The sequence below is a fragment of the Anas acuta genome, chromosome 7, assembly GCF_963932015.1.
Source record: "Anas acuta chromosome 7, bAnaAcu1.1, whole genome shotgun sequence".
Lineage (NCBI taxonomy): Eukaryota > Metazoa > Chordata > Aves > Anseriformes > Anatidae > Anas > Anas acuta.
Window position 1 is genome coordinate 32,909,457 of NC_088985.1, and position 24,111 is coordinate 32,933,567.

The following is a 24,111-nucleotide window of genomic DNA, read 5'->3' on the forward strand; positions in this document are numbered from 1 at the left end:
ATAGAAGGATTAGTGGCTTGGAGCTTGTCATTGGGAGGAACGGAGGATGGATTGGAAGAGTCAGAGGAAAAAGTCGAGGCTGTGGTTGTTTTGCCACCTCTCTCCCACATCAGCAATCTGCAGTCCCACACAGCCTCTTCTGCCTGATTACCGGGCACACCTGGCTGCGTGAGGAGATGAGGAGGTCAGCTCACCTGCTGGGCAGAGCCTAGCGAGAGGAGCCGAGCACCTCCCTGGGCTATGTGCATTAACAATAAGTTAATAAGGCTTTAAAACAACACTGATGCCTACACGCCTGGAAAGCCCGCTACATACGTGCTGCAGAAAACATCCCCACGCTGCTAATCCTTCACGCAAAGATTACATAAACGTGCCAAGCTCGGTGCCGGCAGCTTAGAGCTTTTAGGAGCAGTCGCTACGACCTATACCTAGACCCGTTTCCCCCCTAATTTTTTGGGCTCCGTCTTTTCGGGAGCGCAGCCGTTCGCCTGCGACGCGCACCGAGACGCCTCAGCTGTGCTGCCCCCAGGGGGCTGCGCCTGAGGGGAGCCCCCCGGGCAGCACCGGCGGAGCTCCGAGACGTGTCTGGGGGGCACGGCAGCGAGACGAGGCCCCCTCCTCAGCCTGAGGCGGGGCGAGGAAATCCCCAGGATCCCCCCCCCGCTGCCCCCGCCCGGGGACACGCGGCGTTAGTCACCGGGACCCTCCCCCGGCTCGGCCCCGTCAGCGGGCGGCGGCGCCGCTCCTCGCTGCCCTCCGTGAGGCGGCCGGGGAGGATGGTAGGAGCCGGGCAGCTCCTGGCGGGGCTCCCTCGGGCCGCGGGGGCGAGCTGAAGCCCCCCGGTGCCCCCCGCCCCGAGCGGGGAATGAGAGGCGGCGGCGCGGGGCTGCCGGAGCCCGCTGGGACCCACCATGAGGGAGCTGGCGATCGAGATCGGCATACGGATCCTGCTCTTCGGGGTCTTCGTGTGAGTAACCCCCCTCCCCGGGCAGCGGGGACCTCCGCTATACCGCCGCAACTTTCCGTCCCGGCGGCCGGGCGAGGTGCCGGGGGGCTGAGGGGAGGGAGAAGCCCTCCGCAGCCCCTCAGCCGCCGATGCTGAGCCCCCCAGGACGACCCCTGCCCTCCCGGAACCAGGGGAGCGGAGCTGAGCCGCTGCCCCCCGGCTTGGGCTCTCTCCACGGGGTGCGGATGGCTGCGGGGAGCACCCCAGCCCTGGGAGTTTGCCGGCGACCTGCGGGAAGGTTTTTGAGAAGGATGCTGCTACTTTGTGGGAGAAGTGTGCAAAATATTAACAAAAATCTGCTGCCGTTGTCGTTTGGCCAGCTGTGGTTCTTGCTGTAAGGCTGTAGGTGCGCCTCAGCAGCTGGCTTGAGGCGGTGGGAAGAGCTGTGGGTACCCCGGGGCAGGCAGCCCTGGCTGGGAGCCCCCGGCTGGGAGCTGGGGAAGGACCAGGACCTTGGCCATGAAATGTGGGTTGGAGCTGGGTTTGAAAAGCGTGTGTGCACTCTGGTATGTAGGAAGGTAAGTCGTGAAAAGCTGGTTGCTGAAAGACATGCAACTACCGCTGCATGAACACTGCTTTTGCCTTCCTTCGGAGAAAGCAGATACATGGTATTTCAGTCCATGCTTCAGGCAGGCTTCTCGTTTCCCTTTCAGGGCTGTACCCACTTCTTTCTGGCAGTTTGAGCAACAATAATAAGTTTGATTCTTAAGTTTCCTTAACGCTTGAAGATGAGTATCCTAAATCTTTGCAGTCTCTCTAAAGCATCACAGAAACCAGATCAGATTCTACTGCTGCTTGTTTGCCTCCTTAGCAGCGGATTCTGTTGATTGCAGATGCAGCAGTAGCAGGGCAGCTATTAAACCACGGTACTGACTTACAGCTGGTGATACTGGCACACTTTGATCTGATTCCTTTCTCAACCTCTCATGGTTAATGAATAACTCGCCCAATTTACTGGTAGTGGAGCCTTTCCTCAGCGCTCATTTCTCTCAAATATTGATGCAAATCAAAAGGCTTGCAAGATGTTTAATAAGTGTCATCCTTTTTCATTCTAGGATAGGCTTTGATACTTTCAAAAAGCTCTGAGGTATGTTTGATATCTTTCTATTCCGTTGTGTCTTACTTTAAAAGTAGCCCTGTTCCTTTCAACCAAACTCTTACGTGGACTGCATGGGATTGCAGGGTGAGTGAAGACCTCAGGATCAGATGCTACATCAGGACCTTACCTTTTACACATGTAATTCATCACTTGCACCATCTAGTAAGAGATCTCCTAATAGTGTATTACCACATATGTAAATCATGTAAGCAATCATTTCTTGCTTGTGCTTGTCTTCTGTCCTCATTTCTCCTCTCTGAATGATTTTGTAATTTTTACTACTCTTTATGCAGTTGTTCTAAAATTAACTGAGTGCGTGGCTGAAGAAAATGCTTTTGGTAGATAACGCTACATGGCAAATGCAAAATGGCTAGTGACTACACAAGTAATTTTCATGTTTTCACATGGCATAGCTCCTGTCTTCTTGGAATTCTGGGGAATAACTTAGATATTGTAACAAGTCTTTAGGGGCATTCATTGACATCTGAAAGTGCTAAACACATTGTTCACATCAGGGTTGTCAGTATGTAGTTTCATGAATAACTGCATTTTATTTGTTGGTAATGATTGCAAGTCTATAAACTCTAGGTAAATGAAAAGAATGGCTTTTATAGTCAAATAATCTGAACATAAAATGACTTTTCTTTTTTTTCTATTGAAGTAGTTGTCACTATTTTTCTTAGTTTTTCCAAAGAGGCATTTATCTTTTGAAACTTATTTTTATTTGTTGTTTTCTGTGGTTTTGTAGACAGCCAGAGCTTGCATTTTTATGGAGTTTTGAGTTCACTGAAATTTCTTTTCAAGAATGAACAATTACTGATGAAGTTGGAAGCTCTGGGACTGGAACCCAGGCAACAGCAATGTAAGCTGTACTGCAGAAACTATTTCTAGGAATGAAAAGGCTGTACAATTCCTCCCTCCCTTGGAAAGAAATGCCACTAACATCAGTGAGTTGGGGCCAGGTCTGAGACACAATTTGTTGTCAGTGCTAACTGCAACGTAGGTGTTTGTCCACCAGGAATTGGACTGAAGGGAATTACTTCATTCTGAGGTGTTGATAACTTGGGTCACTACCAACCTGTGCAGTGTTAGAAGTCTGACCTTGAAGAGAGTGGTTCCAGAGTTATATGCCAATCACTTGAACCATCTGTGCCTCCCAGATGTCTTTTCAGCTTCAACCTACTGATTAATATAACTCAGAGTAAAATGCTGGCATATTTTCTACCATAAAATACAAAAGGGAAAGGCGCATATTCCATGTTGTAGTTTTGCTTGGTGATAAATGTAATTTCATAAAAATGGAGGTGTGAAAACTTATGTTGATTACTGAAATTGAGTATAGTGCCAATCTGAATGCATTTTACAGCAACAACAGCCATATTTTCCATACTTAAGACTGGCAACTTTTTTATTTCCCCAGTAGCTATAATTATCAACTTTAGTCATTCCACTCGAAGGCAAAAAAGCCCTATACTTCTTATTTAAGTTCTCTTCCATCACAAGAATCTACAGCATTACAAGTTATGCGCATTTTTGATGGTTGTGTATTGGTTTAGATGAATTCAAGAGACTTTCAATAAAAATAACAGCAACAACTGACTCAGTTCTACATGTTGTGTACTTAGCAATTGCTAAGTGTTCACTTGCCAATTAAAGACTGGTTTAAGCATTGAAATTAAGCAGCTCAAGCTTCTGTGCATTTACAGAGATCTGTGCTGAAGGGCATTTTATCCCTCAGGATTTACTAGTATTGAAGGAGAGATTAGTTAGGGGAGATCTATTTGAAGACCTACAGCTGTCTAAAATTCAGAAGCAGGATTTAAAAAAAAAAAAATAAAACGGTTGCAGTCAAAAACATACTTAATGCTCACTTTACTGGGAGGCTAAATGGGCATTCTTTGAGTACCTTCAGAAAAGTAGCTCTCAAGCCACAAATTACAACAATATTCCTATTCTGCCCTACAGCCTTTCCCAGTTCCCCAAGATTAACAAATTCATTTTTTTGTTCTTAAGCCTTGCACCTTTTCACTGGGCTGAACTGATGCTAATGTGCATAGGTGTGTTTCTTCTTGCTAAGCAAAGAAATTCTCACTATATGATTTGACTAGTTACTACATTACGCAATATCAAATATTTTTCAATTAAATTTCATCAGTTGAACTAAAACAAAAACATGAAATGTTACGTATTAAACCGTGTGAGTATACAAGTGGATTTTGGAAAGTGAGATTTTTTTTCATGTAAGGTGTCAGAAGTAGAAATGGTCTATTTAATACAACAACTGTGAGCGTGTACTGTGTTTATAGAAAAAATCAAACACTAGTTGAAGAATTATCAAAATAGGATCTTACTTCTGTTTTCTTTACTTCATATTTATTCCTATGACTTTTTATAATGTTGAATTAATGCTAAAACATGTTAAACATAATCAGTCTTTCTGCTCCATGTGAATAGTGGCATTTGTCACTTATTGAATGCTTGATGAAAGTAAATTGTTTTGACTGACTTGTTTTCATTCAGTTAAGGCAACTGTAAAAAAGATTCGTGAGCCAGCCTGGTGTTCGACACAGGAACAATGTTGTTAAAGTGATGTTCATCTGTCCTACAAAGAAGAAATACATTGAGTGGTAACTGAGTGAGTTGGTAATTGCCAGTAGGGCTGCCTTTGTTTCTTAGAAAAGTACATATTGTTCAGTTTTAGTTGTCTTCTACAAGGAAAAGTTTTTCAAGAGTTTCAAGACCATAGCATTGTCTTAAAAGAAAGACAGAAGAATTTTTGTGCCTTGTGGTATGTTTAGTGCAATGACTTTTAGTGTCAACAGCATATTGCTGATGTTTCTTGAGCTGTCTAATTGATTAAAAAGACAGTCTTTCAAGGATTGCTTCATCAAACCTCCAGCTCTTCAGCGAGTGTGATGTGATTAAAATATAAATGTCATTCAGAGTAATTGGATATCTTCCCTACAGCACAGTCTCATTAATAGTCTCCCTTGGGGATAAATGTTTATGTGCAGACTGATACACACATATATTACATACATGGGTGTACAGTGTTAACTAACAGTGACATCTCTTGTGTGTGCATGCCCTGATCAGACTCTGATTTAAGTAAATGCAAGCTGATCCTGTATTGGTTCTCTTATAAATTTAAAATCATAAGATTTTAATCAAGTTAATATGCATGAAGTGCATGGCTGGAAGGCACTTTCAAGTAGCTTTCTTTGTCATGGGTGGTGATCTTCTGGATACAGGTTGCCTTCACAAATTATACTATGTATTGTCTTGTTAACATAGACAGAAAATCAATTGGCTGAGGCAATTCCACAATGCTACAGTTCTGCTTTCCTATTTGGTCACAGTTTGCCTTTTCTCTGTCATATCCACTGAGTTTTGGAAGACAGACTGAGCAGGGACTGATGAGTAGTTGGAGAACTGTAGGTAATATACGGAAAATGGTACTGAGAAGAAAACACCAGGCTGAGACGTCAAGATATTTCCTTATGATGAGAAAAATTACACAAATCAGTTGGATGTTTCAGGTCTAGGATCTATAGCTGAACATGTCAAAGAGAAGTTAATATTTGGCCACATCAGCTTCTTAGGCTCTTTGCCCTATTTTCTTGACCTTAGTAGCCCACAACTTTTGATTTTGTTTGGAACCTGATTTTTGGCTTCTGATCTTGGACTGAATACTGATTGGAGTCTTGGACTTAATTTTTCTGTACCCTAGTTTCTCATCTACAAAGGGAGAGTAATACCTCTTTTTCCCACGCTTGGTCCATTTAGATGATAAATTCTTTGTTCTAATGTACATGGACAGTAGCCAGACCCACTGAATATTGAATTTGCTTGGAGCTTTTTCAGGGTTAGTTTCACAAATAGTAATGTTAATAGGAAGTGAGAACACCGACAGGTTTGATTACTAGCCTGTTTAAAAGCAGTTACACTATTGCAAACCATAGTTGAGATCATGCTAAAATGAGGGAAAGATGTAGCTTAGTAGCCTAGGTTGAACTCTAGTTCACTGAATAGGGTTAAAGCACAGTTAAGGGAGAGGCTTGCCCTAAAAAAAGCCCTTGCCTCTCTGGTGTTTAGGATCTGAGAGCATATATCAAAGGTTGCACATTGAGCTCCAGTGGCAAGCAACAGGCTTGTTCCAGTGCTCAGCAGTCTGCTATGCCTTTGAAGTGATGGAAGAATTAGAATGCCATGGAGCTTCTGTAACTCTCTGAAAGCAGCTGATACACCATGAAGTAACCTGATTTTTTTTAACTCCTCTCAGCTCTGTCTCCTTGAGAGGTTACTGTAAAAACAAAAGGTCATAAATACCTAAAATACCTATTACCTTGTGTAATATGAAGCACGCAACAAAATGATTGTGTGTCTGTCCTAATATCTATGACATATCACCAGGCTAACAGAGACACTTGGTGTTTGGTGTTCACTGAGCTGAAGCTTCTGTTTACGTTGTTTTCTTCATACATTGAGACTAGGGTAGTGTTTTACTGACATTAATAAAAATTATTCAGGAAAAATGTGCACTTGTGTTTTTTTTTGTTTTGTTTTTTTTTGTGTGTAGATTTTTATCTGTGCAAAAGATATACAACGATCCACAAAAGTCCCAATACTTTTGAATTGTACAACTAAGTCTGTTTCGTTTGTCTTCCCTGAGTTCCAGGATTTAAATGGGATTTAATGGCAAGAATTTTAATTTTCCTATTAATAGGGTAGGATTCACAGTTATGTCCATTGCTAAACTCCCAGCTGAACCCATGCTAAAAAAGGATGCTTTTGTAAATGCTAAAGCATTTGCTCCAGATTTTTGAGGAGAAAATGGTGCCTGTCTCTCTTCACGTTGAATCCTATTTGCTCACTGGCTTTGGCACTTTGCTCTCAGCCTTGATTGAGGGCTTTTTATAGCAAGAATGTTACTAAGACTGACAGAGCTTCTGTAAGGGAAAGTTTTCTTTTAAAAAATGAATTTTATATTTTGAACTAAGCACAGTCTAGCTTTACTTTCTATGAAAGCCTTTGCCATAAGAAATAGAGTTGCCCCGCAATCTTCTTGCTGAGAATGTGCTCGTGCCTAGCACCTGGCACAGTAAATCCAAATCTTCAGTCTCCCAATCTGTTGATGACTTTGAAAAGTGAGTGCTCAGAAGTAGTTAGCAGAATTATTGACACTGAAAGTGGATTAAGGATTAGATTAATGTGTATCTTATCTTTTTTTTTTTCTTTTTTCCTCCTGTATTGAGTACTCTGTTGATACAGAACAGGGGATGTTTGAGTGCAGCATCTATATTGGCAAGGAATGACAGACACAGAGAAAGCTAAAGACAAGATGTGCATCCTTTTTAAAAGTATAAGTTGTGATCAGCTAATGAACATGAGGAATTTACCACCTGATTAAAGAAAGCTTTGCATACGATCCAACTGGATTGTTCTCATAAGACAAAGTTCTTATCAGGTGTGGCACTTGAAATAAGCTTTTCATAATTGTTCATTTTTTAAGGGATTGTCCATTCATGTTTTACTTTTCCTTTTGAATATTAAACTTGTGATCATTGGACCACAAGTCATTGCTATGCAGAAAACTCTGTGAATGACCTCTGCGATTTTGCAGAAAACCAGATTAAGAATGTTTCTTAGCTGTAAATCAGATTGGTACATTCCTTGTGTATTAGTTTATTTCTCTGCATTACAAAACATTTTTGTTTTTTACTATCCAAGTGGATAAATACTTTCCCCATTAAAATGCTACTGAATTTTAGTTCAAATAACACATCTAAATGTACACAGCTGAAATGGTTATGTTTTAATTTTTTTGTTTTACCGTAGGCCTGGGTAACAGGGTTTGCATGTGGTGGTTTCATAGTAAGTAGCTGATTAAGATAACTCATGCAGGTGAATTTGAGAGAATCAGGGAGGACTGAGAAAAATGGTAGGAGGGTATAGAAAACAACTTTACTGAGATAAGATGGAAATAATTGAGCTGTTCAATCTAGAAATGGCAGTAATCTTCACATGGCAGTAATCTTCACATGTAAGTGGCTGCTGGAGAGATGTATAAAGAGAGCAAACTGCTCTTTGCATCCTTTGGGACCGTAGAGAGATGAATGGTTTTAAACTTTACCGAGGGAAACTTGGGCAGAGTGTGGGGAAGTACAACCTAATTGTAAGGACATCTGAGCACCGGAAAGGATTGCCTGAGGCTTATGTAGAATTTCCACCGCTGGAAATTTTTATATTTTATGCTAAAATATATCGGGAGCATTTTATCTCAAATTGAATCCACATTGCTGGGAGGAGATAGCCTTGGTTGCATTGTAAACTGACATGAAGTGACTTGGTGGGCTGAGACTTGTACCACCTGAGTCTGTCCCAGTGTGTGGGAAAAGCTGAAAGACATTACAGTGATTAAGGAGGTATTGGGGAGGCATTGGGGAGGCAAGGACAATCCCCAGACATGGACTGTATATCTCGAAACAAGACACTGAAACTCATGATAAGGAAGCGGCAGACGGACAGAGAAACAAACGTAAGGACTATAAATCTCAAAACTGGACATTGGAATTCATTATAAAGATACAACAAACGGAAGAATTGGCAACAACCAGCTCTCGCAATTAAGAAACATGCCAATTCAGCAGATTCCTGACCAAAGGTGAAAAGTACACTGTGAGGAAGACTCGGGGTCTTCCTCCCAAAGACCCCTGCCCACGTCCCAAAGACCCCTGCCCACAATTCTTGGGAGGCTCTACGCAGGCGCAAGGTGCCAAAAGGCTAATTAGCATGAGAAGCGAGGGAAGGCGGGGATAGGTAATGCATATGTATAGGCGCTTGTAGAATATTGATAGATTGATTGTATAAATTCAAGACTGCTTTCCGCTTTGGGTATGCACGATAGGTGGAGAGATCCCCCGTGCATCCAGCGCTGCAATAAAGAATATGCCACTTAAAGGAATTTCGGCTTCGATCTTTGAATCAATCTGGCACCCCAGATGGGACGACCTCTCTGCCGGTCCGCAGGACCCGCTGGGGACAGGACTCCCTAGGGTACCCCCGGGATTTCCCGGAGGGACTCCTCGACTCACCGGATCACTGCGGAGGCAGACAAGGACCCCATCATTGTAAGTGAGTATATTCTTTATTCTGGTTTGGTTTTCTGGTAGACCGGTCGTCTGGGACTGTCCAGTAAGTCGGAAGGTGACTTCTGCAGGACAGTATTGGGTATATACTTTGTGGTTAGTACCACAAGTATATCTGGGGACCTTGGGGTCCATCTGTATCTGGAACTGTCTGTAAGTCAGAAGGTGATCTTCTGCGAGGCAGTGTTTGGTATATACTTTGTGGTAAGCACCATAAGTATATTTGGGGACCTTAAGGAAAGAGCTCGCTTTAAGGTCCATCTGGAATTGTGTTGTCTATTTCGGTTTTCTGACTCATGGAGTGTGGTATTTAACTCTGGTTATTGTTACTGTGATTTTGGCTATTTTTCTGGTGGTAATAGTAGGTTCGTGGCATTGTTATAAGAGAGATATCGTTACGGTGTTACACAGTTCGGTTTTCTGACTTATCGCATGTGGAATTTGACTCTGACTATTGTTATTGTGATTTTAGCAATATTGCTGGTAATAGTAGCTTTGTGACATCGCTACTGAAAGATATTGCGTGCCTGTAATTTTGTGAGTGATACGTTTTTGTGATACATTTTTGTAAGTGATATGCGTATTCTGAAAGTGTGAACTGGAAAATGGGGGGGCACATAAGCAGTGAAATTTTAAAGAAAAGTGCGTTAGGATGTGTTTTGAGTCACTGGAAGGATATTGGAGGATCTGCCGGTGAAAGTGTGAACAGGAAAACATTGATAAAATATTGTAATCAATGGTGGCCGCGTTATAAGCTGGAATGTGGAGAAAAGCGGCCCCTAAATGGAACTTTAAACTCTAATGTTTTGCTACAGTTAATGTTGGTTTTGAGAAGGAGAATAGGATGAAATGTTGCATACTGATGTTGTTTCAGCATCTTGGTGGGAAAAGGTACGGAATTAAGTTGGCCCCTGACTGAGCCTTTGATGTTGGCATTAGAGAAGTACAGGCTGGAGAAAGATAAAGGAAGTGTTAAAAGGGTTGTTGAAAGTGTTAAAGGTGTTTGAAGTTGAATGAGCAGGGAAAGAGGATGTAGGAATGTTAATAGTTCTGCCTCTGCTCTAGGCAGAGATCTTAAAATCATGGGTGTTAGCCCTTTGGGGCAAATGGATCATGATGGGTCCGAGAGAGAGTTGTTATGGAAACAGAAAAACAGTTAACTCTTAAAACAACCTGAGTTCATGTGCGAGCTCAGATTACCGACGGGACCGCTCAGGGAACTGTGGACAACTGCATTCCCCTGACCGACCCCACTGAGACCCTAATCATCCCTAAAATTATGAACGGCTAAGTAAATACTAAAATCTGGATGAATTGGGAATTGAGAATATGCTTCCAACAAGGTCTAAAAGAAACCCCTATGGAATTTTTGGACCAACTCTGAAATGTAATGAAAATAAATAAATAAATAAATAAAACAAAACGGTTTGGACCTGGCTTCGGAGGACAAATTGACTAGCCTTTTTCTAGGGTAATCATTGGTCCCTGATTTCAACAGGAATAACGAGGACCCGGGGAATCTACCCTAGCGGATCCTCCACTGATTATAATGAAGCTAGGGGAGGAATGGAAGTGAAATTTCTTATTGATATGGGGCAACGTATTCAGTTCTAAATCAAGCATTAATGCCTTCACAGAATTATTATGTTAGGGTAAAAGGTGTGTTGTGGTTTAACCCGGCTGGCAGCTAAACACCACGCAGCCGTTCGCTCACCCTCCCCCTCCCTCTCTGAGACGGGGGAGAGAAATGGAAAGTGAAGCCCGTGAGTTGAGATAAAGACAGTTTAATAAGACAAAATCTAACTGAAACCAGGACAAGGTGTAACCGAAAAGGCTTATTTTTGTGAACCTTTGAAGTACAAGTTAGGGAAACAATGGGGCATACACAGATTTTTATATACGCCTAACTCCTCATGGGCACTCTTAGGTAGAGATTTATTAGAGCAATTAGGAGCAGAAATTGTCGTTGAAAAAGGGAAAATGAAATTAAGAATAGGAGAAGAACAACTAATAAATGTGTTAAGCTTGGCACTAATACAAACTGACCCTAAAAGTGAAATACCTTTAGAGATCACAGATCAATATGTCCAGGAGTTTGGGCTACCGAAGTCCCTGGAAGAGCAAAAATGTGACCTCAATAATTATTAAATTAAAGCCAGGAGAGAAACCCGTTAAGGTTAAGTAATATCCTTTGAGGATAGAAGGTAGGAAAGGAATTAAAGAGATAATTGATAGATTTATACAGTATGGATTATTGATTGAATGTGAATCAGAATACAATACACCCATATTGGCAATTAAAAAGGCAGATGAAAAAGCTATAGGTTAGTTCAGGATTTGAAGGCCATAAGTAAAATCACTGAGGATATACATCCAGTAGTGGCAAACCCTTATACTTTGCCGACTAAATTAAAGAATAGTCAAGTCTGGTTTACCGTACTGGATTTAAAAGACGCCTTCTTCTGCCTAGGCTTAGCCACAGAAAGCCAAAACCTATTTGCCTTTGAATGGGAAAATCCCAATTCAGGCAGAAAGACGCAGGTTACGTGGACATTACTACCTCAAGGATTCAAGAATAGCCCCACTATTTTTGGAAACCAATTAGCAAGGGAACTCGAAACATGGATGCCTCCGGACACTGAAGGTGCTTTGTTACAATATGTAGATGATCTCTTAATAGCTACCGAGACTAAAGGGAGCTGTATTCAATGGACTATAAGTTTTCTTAATTTTCTGGGTTTAAAATGGATATCAAGTCTCTTGACAGAAAGTCCAGCTGTCTCAACAAAGTGTGACCTATCTGGGATTTGAAATTTCGGGAGGACAACGAGAACTGAACATAAGGAAGTCATTTGCCGGACTCCAGAACCTCAAACGGTAAAGGAGCTACAAACCTTTTTAGGAATGACAGGTTGGTGTCGCCTTTGGATTTATAATTATGGACGATTGGTAAAGCCTCTATGTGAATTGATAAAGATTAACCAGTCAAAGTTAGTCTGGACTGGAGAAGCACAAAAAGTCTTTTAAAATATCAAGCAATATTAGTAGAACAAGGTGATGTGGGAATTGTGGTCATTAACATCGTATATCCAGCTTCTTTCCTTAGTGGAACTCTGGATCAACCCATAACCCATGATTGTATAGAAACAATGGAGACTGTGTATTCTAATCGACCCGATCTTAAGGAAGAACTTTTAAAAGATGCTGACGAATCTTGGTATACTGATGGAAGCAGCTTTGTGAAACAAGGACAACGTAAGGCAGGGTAGGCCATTACAACTGCTCAACAGGTAATCGAGTCTAAACCATTGCCCCCTGGGACATCCGCCCAGAAAGCAGAGATAATTGCTCTTACACGAGCACTGGAACTAACAGCAGGAAGGAAAATCATGGAGCGATATGGAAAGAACGTGGATTGCTGACTGCTCAGGGAAAACAAAAAGAAAACATGCTGAAGAAATTTTAAAATTGTTACAGGCTGTAAAACAATCAGAAAAGGTAGCTATGATGCATTGTCAAGGACACCAAAAGGGAAACTCTGATTTTGAAATTGGAAATCGATTGGCAGATCAGGAGGCTAAACAGGCAGCTGAAATAACTGAGGTGAAGGCATTGTCTTTAATACCAGACGGTAAAATCCAAACTATATATATGAACCAAAAAGCCAAATTATACAAAAGAAGACTTAAAATTAATTGAAGATTTGAAAGGTAAAATGAAACCAGATAGATGAGTATATTTAAAAGATAACTGTGTAATAATACCCTCTAATTTGATATGGCCCATAGTTCTTACAGAACACAATAAAACACATCGGGGAGCTGACACATTGCATAAGAGCCTGAGTCAGACATTAGTGGAACAAAATTTATATACAACAATAAAACAAGTAACTCAACAATGTAGCATTTGCTTACACAATAACCCCAATACCAAGAATAGAATAAAATTTGGAATAATCAGTAAAGGAAATTATTTGGGGCAACTGTGGCAAATTGATTTTTCAGAACTCCCTAGAAAAGGGGGGTATTGTTATTTACTGGTTCTGACTGACATGATTTCAGGAAGGCCTGAAGCCTTTCCCTGTCGAACAAACAAAGCAAGAAGAAGTGGTTAAAGTCTTGTTAAATGAAATAATACCATGCTTTGGGATTCTAGTAGCCATGTCTTCTGACAGAGTTTCACATTTTTGTGTGCAAGTGGTACAACAGATAAGTAAGATTCTAAAGATATTCTAAAGACAACTGCATACTCTTTATAGACCGCAGGCATGTGGACAGGTAGAAAAAATGAAACATTTAATTAAACAACAAATAGCTAAAATCGGACAAGAATCTAATTTGTCATGACCTCAATCCCTCCCTTTAGCATTACTTAGAATCTGAGTTAAACCTAGAATAAAAGGGAATTTGAGTCCCTTTGAAATCTTATATGGAAGGCCGTATCCATTTCTATTTAGTGGAGAGGATCGAACGCAGTTAGGATTAGAATATTTATATGCATGTATGACTGAACTTCAGAAATAATTAAATAAAGTACATAAATTTGTTCTCAGGACCTGGGCTAGACGGTTGGATCACCCAATCCACCCTTTTAAGCTCAGGGATTATATATATAAAGACTTTTTCAGGACAACCCCTAGAGGAAAAACGGAAGGAAAGTGGACGGGACCATACCAGGTTATTACTGACAACACACACCGCCATTAAGATTAAGGAGCAAGCAGCTTGGATCCACGATTCAAGGGTGAAGAAGGCCCTGGCGAGGATATGGACCACCACTCCAACTGGACCAACAAAATTATGGTTTTCCAGATCCTAATGATTGCAGGGGTGTGGTTCTCAGATTCGGGGTGGGCAGTTTGGGATGAGAACTTACACCTGTCCCTGATACAAACAATTTCTCAAGTAATTAATAAGACAAACTGTTGGGTATGCACCCATCTGCCACAGCATGGGAATAAGGGTATATCGTTAATTGGGATTCCCTTGCCTGCAAACTTACCTTGGACTAATTTGTGGGAAAACACATCTTGGGGTCAAAAATATGAAGAAGTTTTGGAACTAGAAGTTGGTAGCTTCGTGCCATTGGAATCTTACTCTGTATGTGTACAAAGGTGTAACCCGCCTAAGGGTATGGGAAAACAGGATTGTATAAATACGGGTACTACTTATGTGGGAAATCAGACATCTTGTAATCAAACAATTGATATTAGTACAACTAGCAGTTGGGCAAATTCAACCAGCTGGCCAGTTCCAGAAGGAAAAGGGTGGTATTGGCTATGCAATGATACAGCCTGTAAGGTCTTGCCCGAGAACTGGAAGGGAACTTGCACTCTTGGAGCAGTAGTCCCCAATATGACAGTACATGATGTAGTGCCTCGAGGTTACTTGAGAAATCATATCTAGAGAATCAGACAAAAATTAACAATCCATTGATAGAGAGACACACGGCTTTTCATAGTTTTGTTCAATGGTTTATCACATGGTTAGGAGTGAGTGAATTGGAAAAGGCAATAGTTAATATTTCTGCAATTATAGAGAAGTTAGAAAACAAAACTCTGGATGCTATAAAGGCTCAACAAGAAGAGATATCTAGTTTATCACAGGTAGTATTACAAAATCGGATGGCCCTAGACTTGTTACTGACCGCTCAAAGGGGAAGTCTGTACAGTAATAAACACAAGTTGTTGTGTGTATGTAGATCAGAGTGGAAGGATCTCTACTGACCTGGAAGAAATATGGAAGCAGACAAGGGTCCTACATGAGATCAGTAAAGATGATCTTTCATGGAGTTTTAGTGAAATAAGGAATAAGTTAACCTCCTGGTTGCCCAATTTCCAATGTTTGAAACAAGTGTTCATTGCTCTATAACATTAGTAGTGTTAGGAATATTTGTGTGCATGTTGTTTAGATGCCTGCTTTGTTGTGTTACTGTAAATAATGAAAGTATCTGATGCAAAAGAATTTGCATGGGAAAAGAAAAGGGGGGATTGATTAAGGAGGTATTGGGGAGGCATTGGGGAGGCAAGGACAATCCCCAGACATGGACTGTATATCTCGAAACAAGACACTGAAACTCATGATAAGGAAGCGGCAGACGGACAGAGAAACAAACGTAAGGACTATAAATCTCAAAACTGGACATTGGAATTCATTATAAAGATACAACAAACGGAAGAATTGGCAACAACCAGCTCTCGCAATTAAGAAACATGCCAATTCAGCAGATTCCTGACCAAAGGTGAAAAGTACACTGTGAGGAAGACTCGGGGTCTTCCTCCCAAAGACCCCTGCCCACGTCCCAAAGACCCCTGCCCACAATTCTTGGGAGGCTCTACGCAGGCGCAAGGTGCCAAAAGGCTAATTAGCATGAGAAGCGAGGGAAGGCGGGGATAGGTAATGCATATGTATAGGCGCTTGTAGAATATTGATAGATTGATTGTATAAATTCAAGACTGCTTTCCGCTTTGGGTATGCACGATAGGTGGAGAGATCCCCCGTGCATCCAGCGCTGCAATAAAGAATATGCCACTTAAAGGAATTTCGGCTTCGATCTTTGAATCAACAGCAACATTTCTTTAAGAGAAATTTGGCTCATGCTGAGAGGCAGAGAAGGAAACAGTGCTACTAATATAAAGTTACTTGGAGAATACTTTAGCAGAGCCTGAACAGAAGCTGCTGATGATCCCTTATGGCTCGAGGGCATTGCAATGTCAGATACCTTATTCTGAATGTTCTGCATTGACAAGAATGTGAGGAAAATGAAATCTTAGATTAGGTGAGAAATTTATCTGCAGTTGTGCGTTTCAACATTTTACTGTATTTCTAGTGCGGTGTTTTACTGCTGTCCTTAGAATTTGTAACGGAGGTGTGACTGTCAGATTGGAAGTGTTTCAACTTTGAAAGACTTGTGGCACCCTGCCAAGCATTGTGAAACCTTACAAATTGAAAACAACAGAGGAGAACATCATTTGATATGAAGTGTTATATTTTCATTAGCTGCTAATTTTCCCTAATGGGAGAACAGATCCAATAGCCTGACGGTACTCTCACGGCCAACAGAGAAGCTATTAAAAATTTCATTCATCTAGTGGCCAAGGTGCTTTACAGGAGTGTAAATCTTGCGATTGGACTTCAGTGATTACCACAAAACCCTAAAAGTGAAGCTCATATTCCCCATGAGTGTACAGTTTTTTAATTGTTATTAAAGTTAGTCTCCAGAACATGTAATTATTCACACAAATGTTTTTGGAGTGAGTGATTTTAATATAGTTGGATTTGATTGTGAATGTAGTTAGACAGATCTTTTTTTTTTTTTTTTTTTCCCCAGAGAAAAATGAAGTCATCGCATAAAGCAACTTGGAAGGAAAAACTGGAACAAAATCATTTGTAAATTCATATTGAATTTAGTGAATATCTTGGCCCAGAAATTCTCTCTTTATTAATACTGAAGTGTTTTCTTTTAGAATCTGCATTTTTAAAACCATTTTTTATTAGTATTAAAATAACTTTAATAGGACTCTTCCCCCCACCCCCCTCCAATAAAATGTTTAATCTCAATTTGAGTTAGAAAGATATGTTCCAGCTTGACCAAAAATAAATGCTTACATTTGACATAAAGAAATTCTTGACTGAACCTTCTGGACTGATCCATAGTACTTCTTCCCTCTCACTTCTTTACCAACTCCTAAGCTTTCGATCCAAAAAGCTCTCTGAGGATGTGTTTTGGCTCCTAGCTCCAGTAGTGGATTATTCATTTGATGTTACTTCATCTTCACTTTACTTTGGTCTGTACCTCTTGATGCTTTTGAGGCATGACATGAAGACAGGTTTCACTTCCATATAGGTCAAGGTCATGTCCACCTATTGTATGTTTAAGGGTAAAAGTGGTGCTTAGGGACTGAGACACAAATCATAAAAATGCGTATGATAAACATATTCTAGACTAAAAATAAATCTATAGTCAGTAGGAGTGTGGTGTACAGGTATGAAAACAGAAGAAACTTTATTGGAATACTGAGCACTATTAAATGGCTATGACATTAGGATAATTCTCCGAGGAACTGTTGGGAGATGTTTGGCTGAAAACAGCCTGAGATAATAAAATTAATCATTAAAATGCATCAAAAGAAAAAATTTGACCATCTGCAGTGTATTTAGATTCATTATTCAGATACTTGCTTGTGTAGTTTGTCTATAATATGAATTCTGCTCTTCCATTATTTAGAACAGTGTGCCACACTGCAAGCTTTGAAACTTCCAATGGCTCTCAGTGTTTGTACTACTGAAGATTTCCCTTCTGTCTTCTCCTGTCTCCCCAAACACACACATAAACATGGCTTTTGTGAAATATTTTACATCATGAGGTATACTTATTAATTGTTGCCTCTGTGATCTATTTTTCTTACTATAAATCATGTTTTTATCAACTAAGATGATAGATAAATAATGTAGGGAATATCCAGTTTTCACTTGTTTGGTAATTGTGTCACTGACTATTTGTGTTGCAGTACTTCAGCTGTACTGCACTGCCTAAAGTATTGATAATAAGGAGCAGCTCATATGTGCATGCCTTGTGCTTGATCTTCTTCGTGCTTCAAGTTGCTCCATGTGAGCAGGGATCACAAGAACTGAACTGTTTTTCCACTTCAGAAGCAGATAAATGCCAAATCAAATGTGTTTTTGTTTTAAATCTGTTTATTTTATATTCTGCTGATCAGGAAGCAAAAGAGGCAAAGATCATTTTCCACAGTAAGTGAAAGAAAGTTTAAAAAAAATATATAAAAACAGCCTAAATATGGCAATGTGACTAATTTTTGCAGTGCTTTTTTCGTGTTTCAATATAACCACTCTTAAAGCTGCAACGCAGCATGTCCAACTATTCCCAGTTTCTTTCCTTCACTTTGCTCATTTCCAAATATTTCACTTCTGTAAGGAAGAAATTATGGTGGAAAGGTTGTATCTAAGCCAGCTAAGCATATTAACTCCTGGGTAACTATATCTTTTTTTTTTCCCCTTGAATGGAAGTTTTCCAGATTCAGTCACTTCATAGTGGCAATAATGAAGCTCAGCAATATCTAAGGCTAAACACTTGGAATGCAAGTAGCACAGGAAAAAGGAGAATGTATAGACTCGAAGTTCCTGAATTCTTTCTTGGCACAACAACAATTGGCTGGCTTTGTTTATTACTTAGGTTGGTCATACATGTTCAGGTAATTCTTTCCATTTCCTCCTCAGTTTAGTATGGCTGAAATAATGTCACAGGAAGGAAATGGTTTACCCAGAGACAGTTCAAATATCAGGTCTTGAGAAAACAGCAGATATATATAACTTAAGGACTAAAGAAATTCACATCAGATACGTAAACTCCAGGCCATTCTCTTTTCAGCATTGTGAAAGAATTGCTGGTTCACTATTTCATATTAAGTATTCTGAGAGCATTTACGTATCACATATATTATCTCATAAGCAGCAGGACTCCCATCATTTATTTCTTATTATTTCTTGATTTTGGACCAGCAGACTTGAGCCTAATCCCAGGCACAGATGATGAAGTCTGTGTAAATACAGTCTCAGACACCACATCAGAGAAGGGTCCAGTGTCTTGGTAATCATTCAGAAACACTGTCTGGCACAGACTCTGTTATCTTGTCCGGCATGTTGGTTTTGAAGAGCACATCTCACATCATGGCGGGCTTTGTTGTCTCAATAAGAGTACAGCTTGCCTTGACTGGGGTGCCACAATAGCTGCAAAGGGGAGAGTGAAGAGGGTGACCATTCAACTTTGGCATCAGTAGCACCCGGATACATCTGTAAAATCAGTGCCTATATGAGGCCAATCTATGAAGTGTGCTACACCAGTCAGGTTGAAGAAAAATACTGGAAACTCTCCTCCTCCTTCAGCACATCTGAGAAATATGACAGCCACAATAATATATATATTTTAAACTGCATCAGGCTTTATTTTAAATCCCTTTTTAATCAAAATGATTTCTCATATCTGAAGGGCGAATGTGGCCATATGTGCTAATTAAATGTAACATTGCAATTGCAAATTTAAAATATGCAGAAATCTTTTCCATCAGGTGATACTGACTCATCTGAAGCCAAACTTACTCGTGAGAACTAGTCCTCTAATTGCCAGTCACATTTAATAAAAACAAGATGTAAATTTTTTTTTTTACTTTTTTTTCTTATATTTCCTTACCCTTTATTTTACGAAGTTAATGTAGAGACAAAGATATTGGCTGTATGTTTTCCTTGTTATTCTTATTCCAACAATTCTGCTCTCATATGTTTCATAATTTAGTGTTTTTGCTGATTTCCTTTAATTGTGGGCAATGCTTGATGATTTTGTGTGTGTTTCGAATGGAAAAAAAAAATCAGATGCCTGACTGGAGACAAAATTTTAATTTTTTAGAAATGTTAGGTTAACATTGTTCTTCATTCAGGATATCCATAAGAATATTAGGACTGCAAAGTATTGTTTCACTGGGAGTAGAAATAATAAAGACAATTTCTCAGGGGTAGGAAATGATCACCTGATGACTAGACCAGGGCCACAAGAAGTTTACTAACCTTAATTGCATCTATTCTAATCAATGACTTAAGCTCATCTGTATAATATCTTTTGTACCTTATTTTAGCAGTTCCTTATGTTAGGTTACACTGGTTATATCAGCTCTTACCGTCTTTGGTATTTTGTGAGGACAGAGGAAGTCCTGGTTCATGTTTCAGGGAGAGGGAACTCTAGAAATGCTGATGTTCATGTGTAGGCATAAGGACGTGCAACGAGGAAAGGACTCAGTGTGAATCAGGCATAGCTTAGTCTCTGCATGTTTTTCCACCATCGCCAAATTCTCAATAATTTTTTCTTTGCACCTGCCTGCACTGCTTTTTCTTTATTTGTCCCAGGATTTAATTCCAGTGACAGCTTCTCCCTACATAAAAAAAAAAAAAAATAAAATGCACCCACAGAATTAAGATTGGGGAAGGCTGTATGTATTCAGATTTGAATATCTAATGTTATCAAGAAGGGGTGGTATGAAACCTTTGTTTCTATCTTGTCAAAAACTGCAGAAGTTTAAAATGCCATCACCTCATAGTATTGCCAGAGCTGCATTGGGCACTGAATCAGAATTGAATTAAGTTTCTTGCAACATTTTTCTTACCATTTACTTTCCATCAGTACTCCTCACAGTCTTTATGAGCCCTAGCCTACAAACAAAGGGTTACTGCAACAGATCCTCTCATTTCTGTAGCAATAAAACTCAGAATTATTTTTGTATGACATTGCTGGTGCATATTAACTTTCCTCTACCCTGCAGGGCATTCAGACCCAATAAAGCTCCATATTAGGATTACAGATTGTTAATCAAAAGTGACAGGTGTCTAAACTGCATGGCCTTGTATTGAGAAGTATGTATCTTAGTTTTTTAGTTGGCTTTAGTGCAGTTATAATATAATGGTTTAAATATCAATTTTCCATCAAAGATTATGAAGAACCAATAAAAACATTAATTTCTGTTCTCATGTACTTACTTCCTGTGTAATCAATAATCACTGGAATATAACTTCTATGGTACTATATACAACTCCAGTTTTGATTTCCATGGAAATTTGAAGCTTCTGCTTTCCTGTTTACACACTTGTCAGCCATGGCTACTGGGCATATGTGAATACCAGTCCAGGTAATGAGCAAAATATAGCACTAGAAGTCTTACTTTAAATGCCAGATATTGATACTTTTGGCTGGGATGGTTCTCCCTGCTATGCATTGGAAAACAGTGGCAGACAACATCAAATCTGTTGATATCCAGTGTTGTGCCTTATCTATAGGGAAAGCTGCTTTTTCTATCAAAACTAGAGTTTATGCTCTCTTGAAGTCATGTTTTTAAATCATGTCAGCTTCTTCCTTGGTGGAATTGCAGTTCATCATTTACAATCAGGCCTTGGTCACATATTTGTACCCCAATATGTAACTCCCTTCTTGATGTTTGAGGAACTGTGGATTTTCCCAAATAACTCTAAAAATTAAATGACTCAAATCTCTTTCCTTCTGCTAACCTCTGGGCTAACACAAAGCCGTCTCATCACACTCATCCAAGTATGCAGCATTATTTCAGAAAATGAATTCCAACATTCATGTTGTTAGCCGTATGATGGCAATGAACTATGGGTACTGTTTCTTATCTCACTATTCTTACCAATATCTTGTCACCTTCAATTCTGTTAATTTTGCACTCCATGCACAGACAATTTCAAGCTTTTCCTACTTTGTCTGCCTTTGGAAGATTCCATAAAAGACCCATTGCAAAGTTTTATTTTTTCCTTAATATTATAGGGAAGAAATGAGTAGGTTTTCTTATGGCATGCGAATAAGTTATTCTCAAGTATTTACAAATAACATGATGTGAATGCTATTCCAGCTATTGCCGTGTATCAGGTAAGATTGGAAAGCAATATTCTGTGCAATGTACTTAGCCAGTGTACTCTTTCTATTTAGCCTGGGTTGCTTGCTGGAAATCACTAAAGCAAACTTCCTTTCACAGTTGTTGTGCCCTATGCTGTGTTCTACTTCATGGCCTTTCTTTTAAAACTTTGGGGCTACAAATCAGTTGTGTAAGAATGTCTCAGTGAATTGTGTTTTGTGTATGCTCCTGTAATTAGGCCAACTTGTACAGAGTCCTCCCAACTTCAGTCTTACTGATGCTACTCATGACTATGCAGCTTTAGTGCTAGGACAACTGACTGCCCGATTTAACATGGCAAGTACATGATAAAAGCTTTTACTCCTGGGTTTGAGGCCTGTTTTGGGGAATATTCAAGGAGGGAAATATCCTAGAAAGAAAGTGCATGCTTGAATAGCACAGCCACAGCTAATCTGTTTTGGTGGGAGAGGCACGAATGAGTTTGCTCAGAGTCCTGCAGTAAGGGAACGATGATCAGAGCCAAACTTTATTTCTACAAGTGCTTGGTGGTGATTTATAAGAGAGGTTCACTAGCACCTGTGGCTTCACTTCTATCTTTTTATTACTTGCTCAAATGAAAAACTGCATACAAAACCGTTTTAGGATCAGATCTGCTTGTCAACAGATTATACTTAGAAAAGAGGAGAATTGGTCACTAATTATCTGATACAAGAGACTGAGTACCACAATCACAAGTTCCTGTTCATTCTCTTCTGATGCTTTGTCATGCCATAAGGACTTTCCTTTCCTCTGGGAAATCCACTGCCTGCATCTGTGAAGAAAATAAATTCTTCAGAGGGCCAGGCAAGAGACAAAAAAAAAAAAAAAAAAGCAACAACAAAACCCCCGAACAAAAACAAAACAACAACAAAAACACGTCATACATCCTTTAGATGATTCTCAAAACCGGGAAACGATCTTCTAATCTTCCAGTGTGCTTTGGATGCTTCCAACAGAGCAGATACTGAGATCCCTGGGATTGTTTGGAACAAAGCCCTTGCATCTCCCATCCCATTTCATGTTGTTAATCTCTGGAAATGGAGCTGTTGGCTGGTGAGTCTGTGTAACTCTGGTAGGGGCTTCTAAGGTGAATGCCATCCATGATTTCACAGCTGTTAGCTTCTGAAAGGTACAGTTAGTACTTTGTGCTAATAATGTACAATAATACAGTCCAAAAGTTGAGCCCATCTATCCAGTTCCGGTCCTGTTCTTGTTGCTAGATTTGAAACATAATTTCCTGCTTTAACTTTGAAAGGTTTCTGTCTTAGCAACTTTGCCAGTGCAATACTGCTTATTACTTTACCTCTGATCTTAACAACTTCCAAATGTCATTAGGTTTTGACCACTTGCTGCTGAATGCCAGGGAATGGTGGCTACTGCAGGCAGTGTCTGAGGCATTAAGGTGAAATGCTAAACAATGCTCTGCCAGCATTGTTTATGCTTGTTATAGGAGATAAGACCACAGTGGAAGCACATGCTCTGTGAGGGTATTTATGTGATGTTTAATTCACTACCAGTGAATGGCTTCATAATGAAACATTACTACATATTTTCATAAAACCACTGTGCACCTTTATCTCGATGTAGTTTTATCTGTGATGTGGTGCTTGCGTAGAACTTATTTTACAGGGCTACATGCTATTAAATGGAAGTGAAATTTACATAACCTGGAAGTGTTTGTGCCCTTAGAAAAGCAGGTCATTTTTATTTAGTCTAATGTTTTATTCAGTAAACTGGACTGTCCAAAACAACCTCAGGCACTTGGGCACCCATTCCTCTCTGAGGTTTTTAATGTCATTAGGGATCTGGTTTCCCTTGGGGTACTTTGAAAGTGACAGCTAAAGGTTGCTGAAATTAAAGGAAGTCCTTTTATACCCTAAATATGTGCTATCAGGCTGGTGTGTTCAAAACATTGCTTATTACACTGTTAAAAATGTTGATCAAATATAAAAACATGCAGAAAAAGTAAAGACAAAAGCTAATAGTATATTTTCATCTACAAATCCAAACTAAGTTTACTAAGTTGCCCACCTGCTACCAAGGGGTGTGATATGAATGAGTTCCTATTTTTAGCCATAACAGAAAATGTCTAGAAACAGGCTTGCTTTATCCAAAGACAACATCCATTTCTAATAACAACTAGTCATTTGAACAAGCTTGTGCTAGCTTATGAATAGTAATAGAAAGTACTTTCAGATAGAATGAAGGAGCATAAATCACTAAGTGTCAGGAAGCTTAGAAACCAGAATATCCTCAGTATTGTTTAATAGAGTACAAAGGGAATTGCCTTCAAGCTAGAGAAATCTTGTATCCAGTTGCCCACCAATGGTGCTTCAAATATAGAAAAGAATTGTTCTCATGAATCTTGGCATAAAAATTTAATTAG

General features: G+C 39.9%; 1 protein-coding gene across 1 annotated transcript in view; it reads left to right on the top strand.

Annotated features, from left to right (window-relative positions):
• The first annotated feature begins 286 nt into the window (after positions 1-286).
• The window catches only part of PLPP4 (phospholipid phosphatase 4), a 68,799-nt gene continuing 44,974 nt past the window's right edge, over positions 287-24,111 (top strand). The window contains exon 1 of the mRNA XM_068689006.1: positions 287-967. Within this exon, the coding sequence (XP_068545107.1) occupies positions 912-967 (56 nt within the window). The 5' untranslated portion in view covers positions 287-911. The remainder of the gene's footprint in view (positions 968-24,111) is intronic.